The 21,949-nt window shown below is 42.0% G+C and overlaps 1 protein-coding gene across 3 annotated transcripts in view; it reads right to left on the bottom strand.

Moving 5' to 3' along the window:
* Window positions 1-877: 877 nt before the first annotated feature.
* arhgef12a (Rho guanine nucleotide exchange factor (GEF) 12a) overlaps window positions 878-21,949 on the bottom strand; it is a 38,808-nt gene continuing 17,736 nt past the window's right edge. Inside the window, exons 4-41 of one of the 3 annotated variants that reach the window (XM_034604595.1) lie at window positions 20,216-20,281; window positions 16,878-16,976; window positions 15,803-15,852; window positions 15,517-15,574; window positions 15,248-15,420; window positions 14,892-14,969; window positions 14,414-14,533; window positions 13,830-13,937; window positions 13,428-13,562; window positions 13,204-13,305; window positions 12,918-13,028; window positions 12,706-12,804; window positions 12,275-12,317; window positions 11,872-11,977; window positions 11,569-11,706; window positions 11,383-11,415; window positions 10,275-10,389; window positions 10,072-10,180; window positions 9,780-9,983; window positions 9,556-9,694; window positions 9,430-9,462; window positions 9,178-9,329; window positions 8,779-8,925; window positions 7,961-8,046; window positions 7,041-7,163; window positions 6,681-6,795; window positions 5,378-5,478; window positions 5,093-5,170; window positions 4,859-4,934; window positions 4,601-4,768; window positions 3,837-3,924; window positions 3,667-3,744; window positions 3,477-3,571; window positions 3,141-3,347; window positions 2,785-3,021; window positions 2,439-2,668; window positions 2,248-2,323; window positions 878-2,146 (exon numbers count right to left, since the gene is read on the bottom strand). In XM_034604595.1, coding sequence (XP_034460486.1) covers window positions 2,136-2,146; window positions 2,248-2,323; window positions 2,439-2,668; window positions 2,785-3,021; window positions 3,141-3,347; window positions 3,477-3,571; window positions 3,667-3,744; window positions 3,837-3,924; window positions 4,601-4,768; window positions 4,859-4,934; window positions 5,093-5,170; window positions 5,378-5,478; window positions 6,681-6,795; window positions 7,041-7,163; window positions 7,961-8,046; window positions 8,779-8,925; window positions 9,178-9,329; window positions 9,430-9,462; window positions 9,556-9,694; window positions 9,780-9,983; window positions 10,072-10,180; window positions 10,275-10,389; window positions 11,383-11,415; window positions 11,569-11,706; window positions 11,872-11,977; window positions 12,275-12,317; window positions 12,706-12,804; window positions 12,918-13,028; window positions 13,204-13,305; window positions 13,428-13,562; window positions 13,830-13,937; window positions 14,414-14,533; window positions 14,892-14,969; window positions 15,248-15,420; window positions 15,517-15,574; window positions 15,803-15,852; window positions 16,878-16,976; window positions 20,216-20,281 — 4,187 coding nt within the window. In that variant the 3' untranslated portion in view covers window positions 878-2,135. The remainder of the gene's footprint in view (window positions 2,147-2,247; window positions 2,324-2,438; window positions 2,669-2,784; window positions 3,022-3,140; window positions 3,348-3,476; window positions 3,572-3,666; window positions 3,745-3,836; window positions 3,925-4,600; window positions 4,769-4,858; window positions 4,935-5,092; window positions 5,171-5,377; window positions 5,479-6,680; window positions 6,796-7,040; window positions 7,164-7,960; window positions 8,047-8,778; window positions 8,926-9,177; window positions 9,330-9,429; window positions 9,463-9,555; window positions 9,695-9,779; window positions 9,984-10,071; window positions 10,181-10,274; window positions 10,390-11,382; window positions 11,416-11,568; window positions 11,707-11,871; window positions 11,978-12,274; window positions 12,318-12,705; window positions 12,805-12,917; window positions 13,029-13,203; window positions 13,306-13,427; window positions 13,563-13,829; window positions 13,938-14,413; window positions 14,534-14,891; window positions 14,970-15,247; window positions 15,421-15,516; window positions 15,575-15,802; window positions 15,853-16,877; window positions 16,977-20,215; window positions 20,282-21,949) is intronic. The other 2 variants (XM_034604596.1, XM_034604597.1) reach the window with 2 other exon arrangements.

The following is a 21,949-nucleotide window of genomic DNA, read 5'->3' as shown; positions in this document are numbered from 1 at the left end:
TCATCACCTTCCGTGGTTGTCCTTGATCAAACCGCCCTGGTGGTTTCCCTTTAATGAAACGACTCTGCCCCTCTCTGACATTTAGCTCCGCTCAAACCTCCACAGGAAGCGTCTCTCTCCGCTAAGGTCAAAAGGAACAATTCTTGACGCCTGACGACGAGGATCAAATTAAAATGATCCAAAAAGTGTCTACCAAATTTCCAACCTTGTTCTCAATTTTTAAATGGCTTCAGGCGGAAGAGAAACCCCTACGTGCTGATCATCTCAGACGCCCTGTAGCCTCGAACAACACACTGAGTCCTGCAGTACAAGAGGCGGTCATATATTACGTGCTGTCAAAGTGCCCCCTGCACTATATTGAATAGCTACTGTAGTTCATCCACTTACACAGTAAAACCTCCGATTCAAAAAGAGAACACCGCCTTCTCTTTACCAATTTCAGCCTATTTCACTCAATAGAAATCAATCACTCACTCAAACCGAATCGAAAACAATGAGGTAAAGAAAATGCAGCTTCAGCACATGTCAAAGACTCAGATAAATCTTGAAGCATGTATTTGTGTTACTGGGCCACAGTACATTGATATGCATTGACGTGTAAACGGACTGATTGTGTAATTGCAGCTGAATTCTGATGGACATTAGGCATGAGAGACAGGTGCTATTAGTTTTCAGATATCTGTGGAGGGATGGATCTTTACCACTGGCCAGTATGTACATACAGTAAACCCCCCCACACACAACCCGTCCACTGGCTATAGCTGGGACGGAGGCATAAACAAACAGTTCCATCATCCCTCCATCTCTGAAACTCTCATTAAAAACAGACTCAGTTTCATATTAAATATTTTCTTGAAAATGTCAAAAACGGGCGAGGTTTTCCTTTTTCAATGTGTCATGGCACCATTTATTTATTAAAGTTATGCATAACCTTCCAACTTGATCATTGTACAGTATATGTTGAACTTCATGACATTGTTAGAATATCAGGCAGTCAGATCAGAACAGCCAATAGTAGCAGAGAGAAGCAGCATTTCTGTCAGAAGCTAATACAGAGAGAGCGTGGCCGCTCCTTGCAGAAGAGAGGGGAGGGGAGAACGGGGACAAGATCCCCAAAGGGAAGATGAGAAAGCATGACATATAGAGTGCAGCAGGGGATAAAGAAACATGATTGCCAGGGGGCTGCGAGGAGAAAAAAAAGCAAGGATGACACCTGTAAGTGTTCAAAAGGAAAAAGAAGGAGAAGAGTCACACGCAAAGGAGGAGAGGAGTAGACGGGAGGAAAAATAGCCCTCACAGCGAGGAAGAGGAGGAGGAGGAGGAGGAGGCACAGAAATGCAACAGGACCAGATCAGAGCCTTGAGACTCTTCATTCTAGTTAACACCACACCTAGAATTTGTCTAAAATTCTAGTCTTTTAACACAGTTCAAGAGTTTCAACACAATGGGATCTATCCATCACCAGTGCAACTCCGGCCTCTATCAGTCTGAATATACTCCTGCCACTTCATCAGGATTACGCTCGGCTGACGCTTGCGTGCACTCAACACTCACACGAAGCCTGTGTGACTGAAGCAGGGAGGAGCAGCCGAAAAGGTAACACCATGGCCAAAAGCATGCAAGCAATGTGGAAACACTTTAAAAAAAAAAAAAAAAATGAAAAGAAAAGAAAGAAAATAAATACATCTTGGGATAAAAAAAATCTTAATACATTATCTTAAAATTTTCCTTTTCTTGTTTTGTGTTTCATATATATATATTCTAAACACACATCTTTGTACATTTTGGTATAAGTTCTCTTTCTTGCAGGGAGTTCGGGGGGAAATGGGTGTTAGATGGTCGAGGGATGAGGTTCTGGGGGCAATCCCACTTCCCTGATTGCCTTGTGCTGATGGAGGGGAGAGGGGGGGGTGCGGCGTCGCTAAAGACGCCACGTTTCTGCTCACACTCTCAGTCTCTCATTCTCAGTGGCGGCCGCGGGCGACGGCGATGGAAAGAAAAATAGGGGGACTCAGCAGTGAGAGGACAAGCTTATAGGAGGTCCAGAAAGTCCAGGACACGAGAAGTAAGAACAGACGACGGGTCAGGACTTCCTCTTTGGGACCAGAGCCAGAAGCCGTGGCGTGGACTATCCACTATCTCTTATCTGAGGGTAAAGAAACGTTGAGGCGAAGGATCAGACGATGGACAGATACAGGAAGTGATTCAAGTGTTGAGATGCAGTGATTCATGCTGACGATGAGATACCTTTGTTTCTGTCCATGTCTGCTGAGGACCTTTCAGGCCTTTGGCGTATTAGATTATTGTACTTGGCCTCAACGTCCTGCAGGGGGAAAAAAAACAATCCACTGTAAGAATCCACAGTAAAAACGATCACTTTGTGTTAATCACTAAGTTTGTTACATGTGATGAGCTGAAAGGGAATAAATGTCAGGTACCTTCAGATAGCTCAGGTTGGACTGAAGGTTTCTGAGGTGAGACAGGACTTGTCTGCTGAAAGAGGAGAGGCTGCCGGCCTGAGACGCCGAGGAGAACCTCAAGTTGATGCCGGAGTCCGTGGCGCAGCCTTGTGAGGTGCTCAGCTGCTTCCCTGTGGTTGATGCCAAGATGTCGTCATCTGTGCTGCTCTCCCCCGGGCCACCGTAGCCCTCCAGGACCAAGTATCCTGCTGAGAGAATCAAAAGAAGCCCTTTAATACAAATGTCATCAGAGGAGGGACATGGAGCGCAGATCAAACCCAAGTGAAACAAGTTCAAACTGTTTAAATCTACGGCCCAGGCTCACCATAATCGTCAGGAGAGTCAAAGAAGCCCGTGTCCCCAGAGCCCAGGTCCTGAGCCGGGTCCTCCGTGTGAGAGCTGTTCTTCTCTGAGCCGTTGTGGACCATCACTCGTGCGCGGCTGTCGATGGGTGTCCGCAGAGACGTGGTCCTGAGGAGACGAGCCCCTGTGGAGCGTTTGCTTTGCTCTGCAGCCTCCTGGGACATCAGCTGGGTCACCAACACCTGCTTTAATGCTGCCACTGAAGGACAGGGGAGGAACCTGGGTTATTGATATATATATATATATATATATATATATATTTTTTTAATCACATATAAACTATTTGAGGTTTTGGAGTTATCTGTTCTTAATGCTTACGTGTTTTCAGTGCTTCGTCTGCTCTGGAGGGATAAACGTTAAATGAGTCTCCTTCTCTGCCGTCCTCAGCCGCTTGGTAAGGAAGCTCCGGATCCACAAACCCTTCCTCCTCCTGCTCCTCCTCCTCAGCCTTCACCCTCTCGAATGGATTATTTCCAGGTAGAGAGCTCGGCAATGCGCTTCTAGGGGCCGGACTGCTCTCTTTATCTAATGAGGGAACGATTACAGTTATCGGAGGAGTCCTAATTAGATGAGGATTGTCTACACAGTTGAGAAGCACCGAATAATGAAGTAACAAGGAAAGAATAAGTGAAGTAATGTGTGAGAAAGTGGCACCTGTTGACTGGGTGCTGCCAGTGGATGTGCGGTCTGCGTCTCGACTCAGCCTGGAAACACCTGCGGTGATGGTCTCCACGTCGTCTCTCTCCCCACTGGCACACAAGCAACATCTTTTTGTCAGTAACAAGCTCAAACCCTGAGAACCATCACATCCAATCGAATTATGAAAGATGACGAAGCAACATACTCGCTCTGAGGTAACGGGATGATGGTGTGAGGTTTGACTTTCATGGCGTCCGCTCTCTGAATGATTAGACGCTGCCACCTTTCGTTAAGGAAACCAAAACAAATGTTGTTAGATCACTTAACAACTGGAACGATACAAATGTAACGAAGCGATCAAGAGATGTATCTCACGTTATCTGATCTGCGACCGTGGGCGCCATCAGCTCGTAGATCTGGGCTCCGTTGTCTGACATGGACAGGACGAAAAAGGACTTGTTGTCTGGATGGGGAGAGAGTGGAGAGACGGTTTGAGGTGAGACTAATCAGTTTTATCCTACCATTTATGCACAAGCTGTTTTCAGACCTGCACTGAACTATGGACATTTGTATGTGAAAACTGTTCCAATCAGTTACTCGAAAACTTTTCTCCAGAACTTTTCCTGCCAACCTGCTAGTAAAAAGTCTGGAAAATGAGCCCATGTGAGAATACGGCAGGAAAATGTGGGTAGAATTCACAGCGAGCGAGTGAGTGTGTTGATGACGTTTCTACATGATGGACGCAAAATGAGATGAAGGTATCAACTTGGGAGGACGAGATTTTAGAGCTTTTTGTGATGAGCTTGACGGGCTTTCTGCAGTAATATTCATTTGTCATGTCCTGACGCCTGTGTACTCTATTCAGGCAACACGCCTCGCCTGAATGTTCTGGACATTTTCCTGTTATTGTTAATGCGTCTGACTCAGACAATCTCCCGCTGTATTCTTTATATGCGAAGGGCGAACTCTGCAAACGGTTCAGGCTCAAATTTTCCAGACATTTTTCTGAAATCATGTCCTAAACAACTGCAGAAACATAGATCATCGCATCATCGGGTTCTGTTTTAGCTATTTGAGAAAGCAAGAGCGAGATGATATTTTTCAAGTGTGTCCTGTGAGAGACTGTTGTGTTAACTGACCTGTGGCCACAGAGCGCACCAGCACAGTGTTGAGTTTGATGATGGGGCTGAAGATATGTTTGGTGTCTGCGGTGCCTGCCAGGTTTTTGCTGTGACACTTCAGGATCAGACGCTCATCTTGTTTCTGTAGCAGGACCAGGATGTCCTCCAGGAGGAGCGTGTACAACTCTATAGAAGAGACAGAGAACACTGTTGTTTCCCGTATTCACATACTGTACTCATCAATAATCAATCTCTAATAAAGCATTGATTACAAACCAATAGTCTTGTCCTTGTTCACTTTCCATGACAGAGGTCCCTCGTGCACCATTGTTCTCTTGGTAAGATCCAGGTTCTGATGAATGTGAACGATGAAATAAGTTAAACATCTTCTCACTGATTCCTACTGGTCTATTTTTTTTGTATCTGGCAGAGATTTCAAACTGCATGCGTGGGTTTGAAACGAGTGAGGGCGCCTTAAGTGAAACCAAAAGGGTCATGTAGACATCTCACCTTTAGCTCCAGGATCACGGGGTTATCCGTCTGCTTCAGAGAGGACAGGTCCAGTCGTCTCTGATAGTCCTCCAGCCTCTGGAAGGGGGATGGAGAGAAAGAGACAGAGGAAAAAGGGATAAGTGAGCGCTTCTTTAAAAAGGAGGCCACTGCCTGGGGAGTGAAGAAGGTGGCGATAAAATAAACTTTGAGCCGAGCAGGAAAGACGAGGAGGACTTAGGATGAGACTGAAGGGGATGTAGAGAAAAGTCCTGAAATGGAAAGACGGTTTCTTAAAGCACATACCTGCTTGTCCTCAGATTGCTTCACAGCCTGGTTGACGTGATTTAGGATCTTCCTGCAGCAGTCCGCCGCCTGCTTCACTTTGTCCTTCTCCACCGTGTTGTCTGAAAGATATTATGAAATCAAATAAGGCCTACTCACTTATCCAAGGGGGGTGTCTTGTAATTTCACATTTCCTCCCTCCATTAACAAACAATCATTCTCAATAATGATGATAAAGCAGGGGGGCATTATGATCCTATAATAGCCGGTTATAATTTATCATTAGTGCGTTCTCTCTGTGTGAGACTCGAACCCCCGGACTAAAATGATGGACCAAATAATGGGCGATACATTTCCTAAAATGTGCACCAACGCTCCGGGACCATAAAAGTGATAATCTCTCCATTAGTCTGCGTAATTCTCTAATGGTTGTCAAGTAACCACACAAGACCACATAAGACTTCATTTGGTTCATTTTTATCCACTTTTCTTCTTCCTCTGGAGTTGATTTCCATTTTTATCAATTTGTTTCATATTACAAATCAGGTTATAAAACCCAAACGAGCTATCATTCCTGTATTAAGCGTCTCCATGGTTACTTGCAACATGAGTAACATTTAGTCCAAGGATCTCATCGATTTGAGGATCACAGGATGGAAAGGCTGGACTCTAGTTGAAGAGGTCATGTGTAGAGTTCATTTTCTTGTCTAGACCATCAGACTAGATATGAATAACAACCTTACTGGTGGAATAAGCCCTTCAGTTATCAACACAGTGTGTGGCCCTGCGTACCGGCAGGCTGATGTTGTTGCCTTATGAAACCACATTTAAAGTCACAAGATCCAGATTTCTCTTTGGATCTATTGAATTCCACACACAGATTAATATCTGTCCCATAAATATGTCAGACTTTGTTTTTCAACAACATCCATTCATTATTCTCTAAGAAATCTGTTAAAAGGAAAAGAAAGAAGCCCAATCTCCCAATGTTAAAGAAAGCAGTAAAAATGTCTTGATCCATTGCTTTGTCCAGATCTGCCCCAAAACAGACGGGGGTGAAAACACAACCTCCTTGGTGGGGGTAATAATCTTGGTAAGGATCCCTAAGAACTTTGAGCAAGTTTTAATTCTGGTGGCTATCATTGTGCTTCATGTTAATCTGTCACATCTACAATGTTCAACCATTATTCAACATGACTAACATTTATCAGCTGGAATTTTTACTTTATCCAATCATCCCGTTTATGAATCGTTAAAGACAACACATGCTGTGAATATACAGAGTAATATGTGCATGGGGGTCTGCAGGGCAACAGCACACTACCTGTGTACTTGGAGATGTTCTCTAGTAGCAGAGGGTACTTGGTGAGTCGCTGCATCTCCACAGGAATGATGTCTTTAAGCTGCAGTCTGCGACACAGTCTGTTACTCTCTGCCTCCTGCAAAGCAATGAAGATTACAAGTTACACTTACACCTAACTGTGTAATCTTACAGATATAGAGAGTGAATGAGCTACATTTCAGATGAATTCCTTGAACATGACAGATCAAAACTGTTTAAATCTTCTGTTCGACACATTTTGAGTATTTCATTCAGTCTAGTAGCTGCCTAGAACCATTTTTCTTTAAAAAATTAATTATTCTAATGTGAATTTTGTGTAATATACAAGGATAACGTCAGTACCTGGATGAACGAAGTGAACCTCGAGTCTTTCTTCTGCTTGGTCTTAATGATCTCCAGAGCGAAAGGCTGGTTGCTGCAGAACGTCCCCACCGCCTGCTTGATCTTCTCCTCTCCGCCACTGAACTGTAACCACCACACCCAAGACGGGACAGAGTCGAGACGGACAGAGCAGAGAAATCAGACACTCGGTCGCTCTAGGTCAGGGGGTGTGTGGTTGCCATGGAAATGCCTAGTATTTAACCATTATAATGAGCGGTACCTCCCAGAAGGGGGCCAGGCTTAAGTCCTCGTAGAAGAGGCAGCTTAAGTTTAAACGTAGACGCGATCGACGTTGAGACCCCCAGGGAACCGTTTACCCTACTTATCCCCCATAGAGACATTTCAGACATGGAGGCCAACTGATACTGTATGTAGCTGCCTCATATCTTATGTATCTCACCCGATACCGAGATGCGGAGATGTCAGACACATTTAGGCCATCGCCTGACGTAACATTTACTGAGGAGTGGGCTTCCATATAATTTACTAGCTTCTGCTTTGATAATACTTCTTGTTCCTGAGGAGGGCAAAGCAGTTCTGTGCCATATTTAAGCTTTTGTCTTTTAGGATCTCAAGGTGGGATATAAGACTTTGATGTTGATTATGACAACCTTGACCAAAACCCGTTCTCTATTACATAAAAACTTGAAATAACCATTTTCTTGCTCATATGACATGTTAACAGATGTGAGGCCGAGGGAAGCAATCAATTGCCAAAGTCTTTTTTTTCTACTCGCTATGAAGCAATTTTGGGCAACAGATCAATTTCTTTGTGCAGAATACGTTTTTTCTCCTGCCACATCAGTCATCTTGAAATGTATTCAATATAGGAAGATGTTTGAAAGGGGGAAATACAATTTCAGCCTGAGAATTGTACTCACCCAGGAGAGCAAGTCGTCTCCTATCTGATCAATTACTGAGGACTCATTTCTCTTCCGCACGGCTGCCATTTGCTCCAGTATTGAAGCTGAAATTCCAAGAAGAGGCACCAACAAACAGTCAGTGTCTGCGACAACATGTAAGGATGCTGTGTGTGTGCTTTACATTCTATATACTATTATAATTTGTCATTTTAAACATTAATCTAACTCTCGCTACCAGAAGTTGTTTTCAGACGTGAACGTGACTTTGTCTTTCACATATGAAGAACGCAGCAGGGGATCGTTCCGGTCAGACGTGATAGGAAATGACAATAGGAAAATGTTCAGAACATTCAGGTGAGGGTTGGTGTCAGGGTGGAGCATGCAGCATGCAGGAGGCAGGACATGACATTTACATTCCACTGCGGAAATCACATGTTTTTTGTTTAAAGCACAGCGACACCGGTGTCCGCCCTTATCACCAAGAGCTCTTAAATGTTGTTGTCTTTCCGAGTTGACATCTTCATCTGCATGTACGACACCATTCTTCATATAGAGATAATTCTATTCATCTAGTTTTCTTTTCAGTTTTGCATTCATCGTGTGTTAGAATTGTCCTCAACATTTTCCTGCTGTATTCTCAGATGGGTTAAATCATGCATTTTACTGGGGAGCTGGCAGGAAAAGTTCTGAAAAATGTCTGGAGCAGCAGACTTGGACATTTGCATTCTCACATACTTGAAAATTGCAGGATAAAGTCCAGAGTTCATTGCATGTCTGAAAACAGTTTTGCTTTTGAGTTTTGTACTGCTTGTGTGTGTTTTTGTGTGTGTGTCTACCATGCAGCTGCAGAATCTCCTCCAGGTTGGTGAAGATGTTCTTGATGTCCGCGGGAGGCAGGATGCTCTCTTTGGAAAGCTTCTGGTAGAAAACGTGGTCCAAAACTCTCAGCATCCGCACATGTGCACGCTCCGTGTAAAACAGCTCTGCAGACAAAAGGCAAGACGTAAATTCAAGATGGCAGATCATCTGCACAGCTCAACATGATGCACGTTGTGACAGAGATTTGGGTCGGATCCCAGCAAATTCTCTGAAGCATATCGCTCTCTTCTCCCCTCTACTCAATGGGTGATATATCACGACAGTTTTTCAAATCACGCAGAGTAGGATCAACTTCGTAGAATTTTTTGATAAATAGAAATGCAGCCTTCATAAATTGTACAATGTTATGCTCTCACCATTGATAACTTCCTGCCTCTTGATTTCATGAGGCCGGAGACCCGCTAGGACTTCTCGTCCCACCAGCTGCTGCCAGTTTGGGGGGTCGTGCTCAGAGTCTGTTCCCTGGTCGTCTTCACTCTGGACATCGGCTGCACCCAGTCCCTCAAGCCTACAGCGAGAGAAAAGTTAGCTTTTCAACTGGCTAATAAAAATGATCCAGTAGGTATCACCCATCTCCTTTTTTAGATGGATTTAAGTTGTATCCTTACCTTCTTATGGCCTTTGGTGTTCCCTCGTGAGCTCTACAGAAAATTTTAACAGAAAAATCAATGTTATATAAATATTCTCTCTTAAAGGAAGCAAATGTGTTGCTGCACATGTGACTGTAAATGCACCTGTCACTCTCTCTGTCGTCCTCTTGCAGTTGGTCCAGGCTGTAGAGGTCAAAGTGCGAAGCAGGGTATGGCAGCCCGTCCAGAGAGTCAGTCTGAAGGCCGTCACTCAGCCTGTGGGGGCCTGAGGTCGGAGTTCCACCTGAGAGATGAGGAACAAGTTAGAAACCAATCACTTTCTGTGTCTCTCTTACACTCGTGCTCATTCGAGTTGATAAGTAGCTCACCCATATCAGCGTCTCGGCTCGTGTCTGAGCTGTAGGTGGTGCTGTTGGGGGATGAGGTGTTGACAGACATGGAGTGTGTGAGCTCAGAGCCCTCACTTGATTGGCTGCTTCTTAAACGACCAGTTTCCGTGTGCTCACTTGCCCCCAGTGAAGGCTGAGACAATTGCTTCTGAGGTCGTGGGCGACCATCCAAGGCTTTACCCACTAAAAATATAGAGAGATGTGTAAACACATTTTTAAATGCTTTAGAAGTAGAGCCATAATTTTGGCATGTTTAAAAGTCTAAACTCACCAGATGCTGCTTCGATGCGGCTGGGCCGACGCTGAGGACCAAGGATGCTGGGAAATCTGGGTTTCTTCACCTTTTCTTCTCCTCCTTCCTTTTCTGTCTTTATGCTTTTCTGTATTTTATCAAAAATGCAAGAGAACACAATGTGTCAGGCAGGTGACAAAAAGAGGAGAAGTCCCATAGCGCAGCAAACAATATTGACATACCTTGATCTTGGGGAGAAAGTTGATCCGGACCCGTTTGGACTCCAGACTGCGAGGTTCCTTCACCCTCACACCAAGGTGCTTCATGTATGTATAGATGACATACTGCATGGTAGTGCTAAATGACAACAAAGTTTCTCAATTATAACCAACAAAACAACAGAACGCTATCATTTGAAGTGAACAAGTGTCCATATTGTGGATTGTACCATATGTCATTCTCATATAATCTCTACACAAACCATCTGGACTGTGCTGCGACCATATGGCATTTCAAACTACACTGTTTGAATCAGTCCCACGTTTGAATTATTCAGTATAAACATACTGCATAAATTACATGTTTTCTTTGAGACACTGCCCGAATGCTTTATGTGTAAACTGTGGGGGATGTGGAAAAGGGACTTGGATGACACCAATATGTTGTTTTGTTTTCTTTGTCAAAACAGCAAGGACTGAAAACACTGACTGACTGAATTTAGGACATATAATGATTTCAAAGAGCCAATGAGTGTAAAATAATATGTTGTGACAGAATGTGATGAACATTCTTGACGTACCTACATTTTGGCCATTTACAGGTTTGCAATCTTAATTTGTGCAGCCAACCGGCATAGGTTTGCATAGTGTTATGTTCAAAATACACATTATTTATCTAAAAACATACATTGCTACAGTGCCACTTGTCACTATCTCTCTCAGTTTTAGCTCTCTCTTCTGCCGGGTCTGCTCTGATTGGTCAGCTGGCTCCCTCTTGCGATTGGTCAACATTTTACTCAGAGGCTTCCTGATCAGATATTAACAGGCTGTCGCCTTGGTAACAGTGGTATTAGTTCTGCCATATCAATTTGAGCCAAACTAGCCCCTCGGTGGGCACGTCACATGGTGCAGTAAATGCTCTGTTCAGGAGCAGTGTTTTCTGTGGGAAAGAACGACTCACTTTGCCGTGGACTTTGACCTTTGTGATTCCAAAAAGCTTTTATGAGCACGTAAAAGCTATATGATGCACTAAAGGTAAAAGGAAAACCCCAAAAAGCATAATATGATCCTCGATGCACTTTAAGAGATGCTCTTCATGTCAATCAACCGAATGCACCACGAGACTACTCACCATTTCTCTTCCTCTGTGGTCTGAGTAGTTAAGCTAGAAATGACACAAAGAAGAAAAATTGTTTCAGTGGCTGGTAATGGATAGAAACATGTGATTGGGTTAGAGAGTATCTGTGCAAACAAACAAGCAGCACATGTCTTGATGTGTGCCATTTGTGTTACGTGACTGTGTGCATGTGCTACTTACAGGATATCCTCTATCTTGGTGATGATGCTTTCAGCATATGATCGCTCTCTCTCCAGAGTGACCCTGTCTCTGACTCGCTCTTGGTCCAGTCTGGCCAATTCAGCTGCAGCCACTGTTAGACCCATACTGCGCTTCTGCCTACATGTACCAACATAATAATGTCAATAATTTCTCAGCAAAATGTGGCTAAACATAGCGAGATACTACTTTTTGTGTAGTGAGAACGAACTAAATTCTCGAATTCATTAATTAATTGGAACATACACAGTTCAGTAAGAACAAATTTTGTGTTCACACGTTTACCTGAAATCCTCAAGGTTCTTCTGAATGTCAGGGAGCAGAGAGTCCTGCAGTGTTTGAACGTGTTGCCTGTTTATTTCCTCTGGGATCAGTTCTGTCCGCCTTCGATCTGCACACACGCACGCACGCACGCACACACACTCAAATACACTGTACACCAAGTACCAACCGATTGTGACATGTGCACTCCAAATAGGTGATAATAAGCAATACTTTCCAAACCACCAGAGCATGTAATTAGTCAGGAATGTGCATGACTGAGTAAGTGATCACTTACAGGGACTGTATAATGAGGACGGACAAATGGTTTAATTGAGTTAACAGAAGCACAAAAGGTGAGCGTAAATTTTTTTTAAAAAAGACGCTGAGCAGAGGCAAACACACACATACAGCATGATATACTTACCAAGATCAGAAGAGATGGATTCAGGGACAGCAACTTTCAAATTCTGTAACAAGAACAAAACTGATTTATACTTTGACAACAAATTTGAACACATATTATTTTTTCCTTGTTTTTCTTACGTATGAATGTTTTTTAATGCGTTAGAAAGTGAAAATGAAGATCTCATATTGACATCATCATTATCATCATGTGTTCCTGACCCTGGGAGCCAGTCAGTGACACATATATCCCCCTATTCTTACCTGTAAATTGTATAATTCTCTGGTAACTGTGAAAATGCAACATTTTGGGTAATGTATTCCATTCCACGTGTATTTTTTTTTTTTATCTCATCCGTTTTTGTTCAGGATATAAAAACAAAGACAATAGCAACAGATATGGAGGCCTGTTGTTTTCTCCATAGTTCCCTCCGACAAACAGAAACTACTTACAGCTCCTCGGTCGATGAAGAAGGTGTGGAGGTCCATGAACACCCGTCTGGTCTCTTTGGAGTTGGTCTGCTTGTAGAGGTCAGCATAGAGGTAGCACAGCTGAGGACACAAGATTACGAAATATAAAAAAAACAGCGACCAGCAGTCTGTCAGGCTGCATGAAATGAATATGTACAAGGGTTTAAACAAGGTGTGAAGGGAGCAGGTCTTACCAAAGGAGCAGGGTCGAACTGAGAGATGACGTGGTGAAGGAAGGCCGTGAGGTGGGCGGGGCGAGACTTGAGCTGCTCGATGCTGTTAAAGTTGTGACACTGGCCGTTTGTCTGAAACACAGTCAGGACAACAGTTTGCAATCTGACAATAATAATCTTACTTTAATTGCAGCAACAACAATACTAAAGAGAGCCAGGTCTTTTAAAATATATATTCAGTATCTGTCAGCTGTATTTAGAGATAATGTGAGATAAATTATGTTAACTTTGCCGTGTGGTAAAATACCTGTTCCTGGTCCGAATCAAAGTAGTCGTCCTCAGCTCCAATGATTTGTGAGACGAGGCGAGAAGAGGAGGGACTGCTGACTGTGGTGGGGGACAGAGAGTCCTGGGGACAAGACATTCATGTATTGTTAATAATTGTTTCCTATAAAGGCTGGACAATTATAAAATCTACTAATTAAGTGCTTATTTTAAGGAGAATTGAACAAAGTCAAAAAGTACAGTTACCAGGTCAGTGGTGTCCGCTGCGTCTGGGGAGTGGCAGGAGTTGAAGCTGTTCCTGGGTGTGCTCTTTGGGCTGGAGCAGGATGTCTGTCTTGGAAATAAACTGTCTGGAGATCCAGGCCCAAATCTGTGAGATAACTGGAGGTGGGAGGGAACAAAGCATTACATTATCATTCAGTCTGAATTTAGCAAAAGAAATAAGTGAACAATTCCTTCCAAATAAATTATTACTGTCAATATGTACAGTAATAGTGGCAACACTGGTGTCGTAAAGACTTTAAGAACCCATATCTAAGCAGGGCTAATCCAATAAATAATCCAATAACCTACCTGGGCTCCGATTTAAGGTTTAATGTGAAGCTCAGAGTGAAATTTGAACAGTGTTGTTGAGGCGACAGAACTTACAGGCGTGCTGCTCCAGGACATGTCTGTGTTGTTGTCTCCCTTTGAGGTGAGAGTGTGCTCTGACTCAAACATGCTACCATCATCTGCATCACCACCTGGAACCGCCTCCTAAAGGATTTATGTAAACACAACATTTATTACCAATCGTGAACCATCTTATTACATAAAACACAAGATATACAAAGTGGGAAATGAAAAGAATAAAATGTGTTTTAACTAACATAACAGCAAGAAGCAAACTGATGCATTCATGAATTTATCAGCATTTTAAGTGTACAATCATAAAATACCACTTTCTTTTAAAATTCAGAGAGTAATGTGTTGACGCACATAACAAAAGGCTCAGTGAGCAATGTATATAAAATAAGCTGTCACACAGACACAAAAGAGTGGCTTCCCACAGAGAAAGCCTAATCCTTTGATAAGATTAGGATTTATGTTAGTCTGAAACGGGCCCTAAATGCTCGACACAAAATCACACAAAGACTGCTTGGAAGTTGCTGGTAGAGCAGTGTCCCTAGATACCCCCACTCTGTCGGCTAAATGTACAAGTCATTCAGTTGGAGGGGAGGTATTTGCTTTACCTGTGTTGCCCCAGTGGCCTTGAAGAGCTGACCCTGCAGCTGAGGAATGTGTTTTTTAGCTTCCTGGATGTCTTTCAGTAGTTTGGGGGAGGGGTTCTTGCTGTACTCCTCCTTCATGGCCTAGACAGCAAGAGGGGTGAAATCAAAACAAGGAATCATACATATGTTTACTTTGGCACGGAGTATAGGGATGTTAAAGGAAACCTTGTTTGAAAATCGCTGCATGACAAATTGGTTTTTTACCCAACTGTACACAAGCTACCTTCCTTCTGCTCGAACACAATCTCCTATTTACAGACAGATATGAGATGATTCTTTCTCTTTCAATACAGATAATAACTAAACACACCTGAACAAGGTTTAGATATACACAGCTGTGGGATAAAGGGTGCAAAATCACCTTGCTATTTCTGACATCGACAGAGGAAAACAGTACAACAAGGAGCAGACAGTGAGTGGCAGTGATTCTTATGCTAACCTGCAGCTCGTGCTGCTCTTTCGAGAGCATCCTTTGCAAGATATCAACCCTTGGGTTGCAGACACTGCTGTTCTCATCCTGCAGGAGAAAAATAAAAATGAAGCAAATGGAGGAATTGTGAACTAGACTAGATGAGAATCATTCAGGGAAATTTCTGATCTACATAATCCACATAACAGAAAATATAAAACATTTGTAAGAAAAGATGACAGAGAAGCCACCGCAAAAATTAAGGATGAGGAAAACGTAGATAAGACATAGATAATCTCCAAGATGATGAGAAGAATGATGAAGAGGAAGGGATGTTTGTGGAAGCGAGATACAGAAAGAGTGCATCAACTGATGCCATTGAGTACCCATGGTGGATGTGTAGAAGAGAGGCGGTCCAGAGGACTGTAGGGGCGTTCTGATGCTGGGGAGTTTGGAGAGGAAATGCTAACACCCAACATTTCAGACTCTGCTTCCGACAAAGGGATCTGGGCGAGCCCTGGAGGGCGCCCCAACACTGTGAGGGCCACATAGGAGCCCGCTGAAAAAGGAGAAGTAAGGGATGTGTTTTAATTTAAGATTTATGTATTAAAATGGGGAATTTTCTTAAACAGAAAGACATACAAGAAGAACTTACATTTGATTAGCTTCACCACTTCAATGTGGTTAGAATGTGTTACAAGGGTCCCATTGACCTAGAAGACAGTAATGATACAATGATGAGAATCAAGACTGATACAGACGCCAACAACCTTCCATTCTAGGCCCAGATTTCCACATTGATGTCTCACTCCAGCTTTACACACAACAGAATGGAGTAGATAGTGTACTTGACCAGAAGGTGGCAGCATACAGCCTCTGCATTGGCCTTGGACTAGAAAACAGTGCAGCTGACAGTTTAAAGAGGTAGATGAACACAATACCTTGATGATCCTGTCTCCTGTCTGAACACCTGCCCGCATTGCAGCCCCATCTGGCAAACACAGAGGTAAAAGAGCATTAAAACAAAAACAGAGGAGGGCAGGAAAGAAACAAAAATAAATAGAAGATGGAAATGTATCGAAGGGAGAACTGAGAGAAAATACAGCTTTGTGGTGTAATTGTGGATTTTTCCCCACAACGAGTACACCATATAGCCCTGACAGACCAGATGTTGCAGAGTGACTACTGAAGTGCTATTTTGAAAGACCATAACAGTGGTTATATTACAAGAAGGACCTGTTTCACAGCTCCACCCCAAACAAAGGGATTTAGGCATGAGACAGGTGATTATAAGATCCAGGTCTGGCTCTAGAGTCAGCAGCAAGGAGCTGAAGGAGAAACTAAATACAGTTTTAAGAAAGCACTACCTGTGATGATCATTTTGGGTCTTCAGTTTAGCATTAATGGGAACATTTTAAACAGTGTCACCGAAATAAGGACATAATCTTGTCCTATCAGTCTTTTTTTTTGTTTCACACTAACCAGTTACTTGCTGCTCCGTTTACAATGAAATGAAAAACAACTTTTATAAATTATTCAAATGAAACCAAGTAGATGGCTCCTTGTGGTGAGAGATTAACAAAGGCACAAATGGAGAGCCGTACAGGAATAGGTAAACCCCGCCAAGCACTGATGACCGGGCAACTAAAGTCCTCCATCAGTTCCTTCCTCTTTTGTCTCTTTCCACTACTGTACTCACACTGTCATGTTTTCTGCGGCCTGATAACAGCCGACAGTTAGAGGCAGCTAGTATCCTGTCAAAGTCCCCTCGTTAAAAGACACCACGATAACTGCAGCTATTAGGAAACTGCTAAGGAGGAAATATACAGTGCATGACTTCACAGTTATCCCTCATATCTGTGAATGCAGAGCAGACTGCCATGACAGTTTGATGTCAGTGCATGAAATGGGAGCCCACATCTCTATTGCAACGGCTTTACACCAAAGTAGAAAGAAAATCAGTCATTGCAACACCATGTTTTTCTTCTTCCCTTTAAGTTGGAGGCTTCTCCTTACCTTCTTTGACAAGCTGCACAAACACTGGGTTGTCACCACTGACAGTGAGCCCGAAGCCATTTTCATCTTTCTGGATGATTACACATCGCTGGACCAGACCTGTGAGTGAGACAGACAGGACAGACAAAACAAAACAGTGTCTTCAAAAGGACTAAAGTCATTAAGATAAATGTTCTTAACTTGCTTCAGTCAAGTGCATAACACAGTATGTGGAAAATAAAAACTATTATCTATTTATTAACTACTAGCGATTGTGTGACAATAATCACATTTTGTAGATAAACAATACAAAAATAGTAAAAATATTTATTTTACTTTCACAAAATAGATTACATTTTTATCCTAAGTTTATCTTAGAACAAGACGGACATTCACGGACGTACAGTAAAATAATTACTGGTCCGCTGCATATATTCCTCCTCCTCCATACTGACCATGAAGATATTTTTTCCTCCACAACTTACACTGAAACTGCTTTTAAATATGATTTTTGTTGCGTCCATACTGAGCAATAACCAATAAAGCTTTTACATTTGCCCATGTGGGTTTTATCTTGAAAAAATGTGTACCTATCCTGTAACATATAAGTAGATAACTCATCTCCAGTAGTCTAGACGCTGTTGTGAATAAAACAAGAGGCATGTAAAAAATTATTGTTGTGAGGTTGGACAGAAACATTTTAAGAGCTTGAATTTTGCAGCACATTTTGACATAATATATATACGTACATGAAAAAAACACTCATTTAATAAATTATTTGATTTCAATTCCATATTTTGCGCCAAATAAGGACATACAGTATATTATCCCAAGGAAATTTTGAGAGTAAGGTCAAGTGCTGACGATGTTAATACATTGATAAAGAAATAATAAATCCTGCTAAAACTTATAATGGTCGCAGATATGTTGTCTCACAGGTCAGGAGGAGGAACGTTACTTTCCAGGTTCTCTACAGAGTTTCATTAGTGTTGCAAGCTGAGATTAGAGCTTATCTAACGTCTGGCCGACTGACAGGGAAGTCGACAAAAAAGGAAACACAATGCAAAGAATGCAAAATGCTTAGACAGAAAAACAATGTTGTCTCGTGTTATTAAAAACAAGAAGTAGATTTTCCAAAATAAGCAAAACATTTCTATTATGAGAGACCCAGACTGAATGAGGTGACCCTTGAACTGGTTTCGGTGATGTGTCTGTGATTTCCTGATCGGTGCAGCGTCAACCAGGGAGGGGTGAGTCGATCGATAAGGACAGTGGTGTGGGGGTTGGAGAGTGGAAGGAACGGGGGCTTAAACACAGAGAGCGGCTAAGAGGGGCCAAAAGCCCGAGGCTGGGGGGAAGGGAGTAAAGAGGGGGTGAGGTGGAGCTACAGGAGCAGGGGGAAGGGAAACAGGGAGAGGGCAAGGGTGTCAAAAAAACAGATGAAGCCGTATGGGTTAAAGGGCTGGTGTGAATTTGCCTCTAGATGTTGATCTTTTGCCTTTTTCAACCCATAACAGTATTTTAGAGTCTCTGGTTGGTATTTATTAACGGTGAGGAAGAGGGAGGACTGATATGATCGCTGACCAGGTGAATCCATCTGAGCTAATGTATTATTCAGGGTTTTAACTGATCCATAGTCAGCACCCTTTGCTGAAACACAGAGAAATGTACTCAAGAGAATAAACTGACCTTTAATGCTGACACTGAGTACCTTAAGCACCGGAGTCACAAAAGGTCATTAGAATACCACATACAAAGGTCAGACTACTTTTCATAAATCTGAAAGTCTGAGTATTTAGAGCTTCAAATAGGAACGTGGCTTTTCATCTGTATAGCGATAACTGGTTCAAACAGAAAGACCACAAATAAGCTTTGTCCAATGTGACAGTGGAACCTTATCTTAATACAGTGTGTCCAACACAGAGACGAGACTGTCATCAGCAGAAACTGGCATTTCTGACGGCCGCCTTAAGAATTTGTTTTGTCAATTCACTGCTTGTGAGGCCAGGCACCCGCTACAAGTCACTTGGTAGGAAATCTCACATTATCTGACCATTTCTGTCTCTTCTTGTGTCATTGTGGCCAACAGCAGTTGAAAGAAAGGTGAAAAAGTGTCCCACATGATGTAAGAAGCACAAGAGAGCAGTTGAACCGGGTTATAATGACACTCTCACACCACAGGAGAGAAGAGGCTCCATAATGACCCTGCTAACATGGTGATTCTGAAAACAAGTCACTAAACCTATTGTTCTGTGGCCGCTCGGCTTTACTCTAAGCAAAAGTAAGTCCCTGTAGGCATGTGTGTGTTATTCACTGTGTGAGCTTAATTTTCAATGAATCTACTGAAACTTTGCATAAATATTTGGATCTGACTCAAGTGGGGGTTTATGGATCAAAGTAAATAGTGCAACTGTATCCTGGTAATCCAAAATCAATCTTTTAAGTAGTGCTTAGCTCAGCTGCTAGGGTCTATGAGGAATTCAATTGAATAGTGATAGTTTTTCAATTAAAGTCATTCATAGATTAAGTTGGAAGTTATGTTTAGCTGTATTTTGTCAAACGATATGACTTGAGTTTACTGAGCATAGAGAAACATTGGCCAGCAGAAAAGATGAGGTTTGAATTGTTTCTGACACAGAATTTAAAAGCCAAATATTTAGCAAACCGGAAAAGTAAACACTGAGCCAGTTTTCCCCATCAGCAAGTACACCAAAAAAAATCTGGTGATTAAAAACTCATTACTGGACACATCATTTTGCACTGGCTTGAATAACTGTCATCGTATTTGGAGAATGATACCAAACCTCAGTCGGCTATTTGCACTGCTCAGATAATCCCAATGCTCAATAATAATCAAATACATTATTATTTGAGCCATATCATTTCACAGTAGATCCGAAGTCACTTGTAAATCTACATTTTCAAGCAAAAGATACCAAATATTCCCGAGTCACATTTTCTCAATTGTTAGGATTTACTGCTTGTCTTGATAATAATATAATTAATAATAAACCTAACATTTCTCAATTTTGAAAATTTGGTCAAACAAAACGGTTTGATGTGTCCAAAGTAAGTTGTGTTTAAAATATCAAATAATTAGCAGATTAATCAACAATGAAAGTATTAGTTATGTTAAAGCACATCCACAGTTGAGTTGATCTCTTGACGCTAATTAGCACAGAAATCAGACAGTCGTGTAAATCCGACCTCTGACTGTGCAGCCTCATTAAAATAAATTAGATGAATAGAAAAAGTCATTGCTATCGCTCTGTTTGAAATAAGGGGCAATTTCACACCAGGGTCTGAAGCATGTATAGATGCTAGTTGTCACACCAGCCATTCCCGCAGGAGCATCTTACCACAGGACTCAGGCTTCCCCTCTGCTAGCACACTGCTGCTGCCACTCTTCTGCACCACCAGAGCTTCTGCTCACAGCCCCCACCACGCAGACCACAGCACAGACAGCACAGCAGACAGACAGACACACACACATACATACATACACACAAGCACAAACAAAAACAAACACAAGGAAAGGAAACACAAAACAGGAAAGAGAAAATCATGAAGAAGAAACAATCATGGGAGAAGAAAAATTAAATGAACAAATAGGTTGTTTAATTAAAAACACAATGGTTGGGACAGGCAGGAGTGCAGTCACTAAAAATGAACTTGCTTGGTTTCCTTTCTAAAATAGCTCCACTCCTATAGAGGTCACTCTACATATTCATGGTGACTTAAAAAAGAAAAGACCCAATTTTTTCCAAAACATCAAAATCCTGATAACAAGTTTAGACTAAATAATAATACAAACGCACTGGAAATCAATTGATAATTGTGTGCTAATATTACCAAACTGGACACTGAACATGGGCCTTTGTATTATAATATAATTATCAATATGTAGCTGGTGCCACTGCATTTTTATTTTAAGTTGTGGTATACAAGATCATGCTAAAAATAAAAACTATGATAAAAGGTCATTAAAATGTTTTTGAAAAATGTTTGGTATACTAAAGCTTTCAAAAGCTACCAAATAGCTGCCCTTAATCCACTCTTTTGGAAATGTGAATCTCGGTTTTAACATCCATTTCCAGAGTATCTGACTACTCCTGCCGTCCCCTTAGAATCCCAGCCACTAAATTATGGTAGAAAAGGCAACCAGGAGAAAATCTAGGAAAAGAATCATGCAACTTGCAGATAACTAGAAAGAGACAAACAGAAATATTGATCATACAACATCATGCAGGCATGCAGAATGTCATGACATACATTTAAACATGAAACATATCTAGAAATAATAATCTGACATTTTAAGGAATCGCCTTCTGCTTCTCTTTGGCTAATGTGCTTCTTGTTTAATCCCTTCCTCTTTCCGAACATTGTTAAAAACCATCAGAGAAATACATGGAAAAGGGTTTTAGTGTGGTGCTACAAACAGACTGTGCCTGTCTTGTTGTGTAACCACTGAGAGACCACGTCTTCTCCATGTTCCTGTTGCATCATACAGAGATAAGCCACCATGTGGTGCAGGGATTTTCTTTTTTTGTTTTGAAAACAGAAGCCATATCTCAAATCATGCTGTCCTGATTTGTGGCAACTCAAACAGGGAGTGCCACTGCAACAAACTAGTTTCTGAACCCGACCTTCACTATTTCACCCAGCAATCAACCTGCAAACTGGAGTGCATAGCAGGCTTTGGGGCTGTTTGTGTACCAGTCAAGTATGTACCGAGACCACCCAACTATTTTAAGCAGTCAAAACCCACAAACACTGATTTATGTAAGAACCATGTGGACATTAAACATGACGCTGCAGGTTTTAAGTTCCTGTGATCAAACCTTTCAGTGCTCATCAGCTTAAAACATAATGTTATGTGCCTCAGGGGTAGAATTTAACAAAATACGTTTACTTCGTTACCGTACTTCAGTACATTTTTCATTTATCTAATTTACCTTTGCATTAAACAAGCAAGTACTTAGGTTAAATGGTTCAATGTGGTAGTTTTATTTTTACTAAAGTACATTTTTGTCAATTTAGCTGTACTTTTAGGTAAGTAAAATGTGTGATTGAGTACTTCATCCACAACTGAC

This window comes from Hippoglossus hippoglossus, chromosome 13, assembly GCF_009819705.1.
Source record: "Hippoglossus hippoglossus isolate fHipHip1 chromosome 13, fHipHip1.pri, whole genome shotgun sequence".
NCBI classification, from domain to species: domain Eukaryota; kingdom Metazoa; phylum Chordata; class Actinopteri; order Pleuronectiformes; family Pleuronectidae; genus Hippoglossus; species Hippoglossus hippoglossus.
The sequence above is the reverse complement of the archived record's forward strand: the minus strand, read 5'-3'. Positions and strand labels throughout refer to the sequence as shown.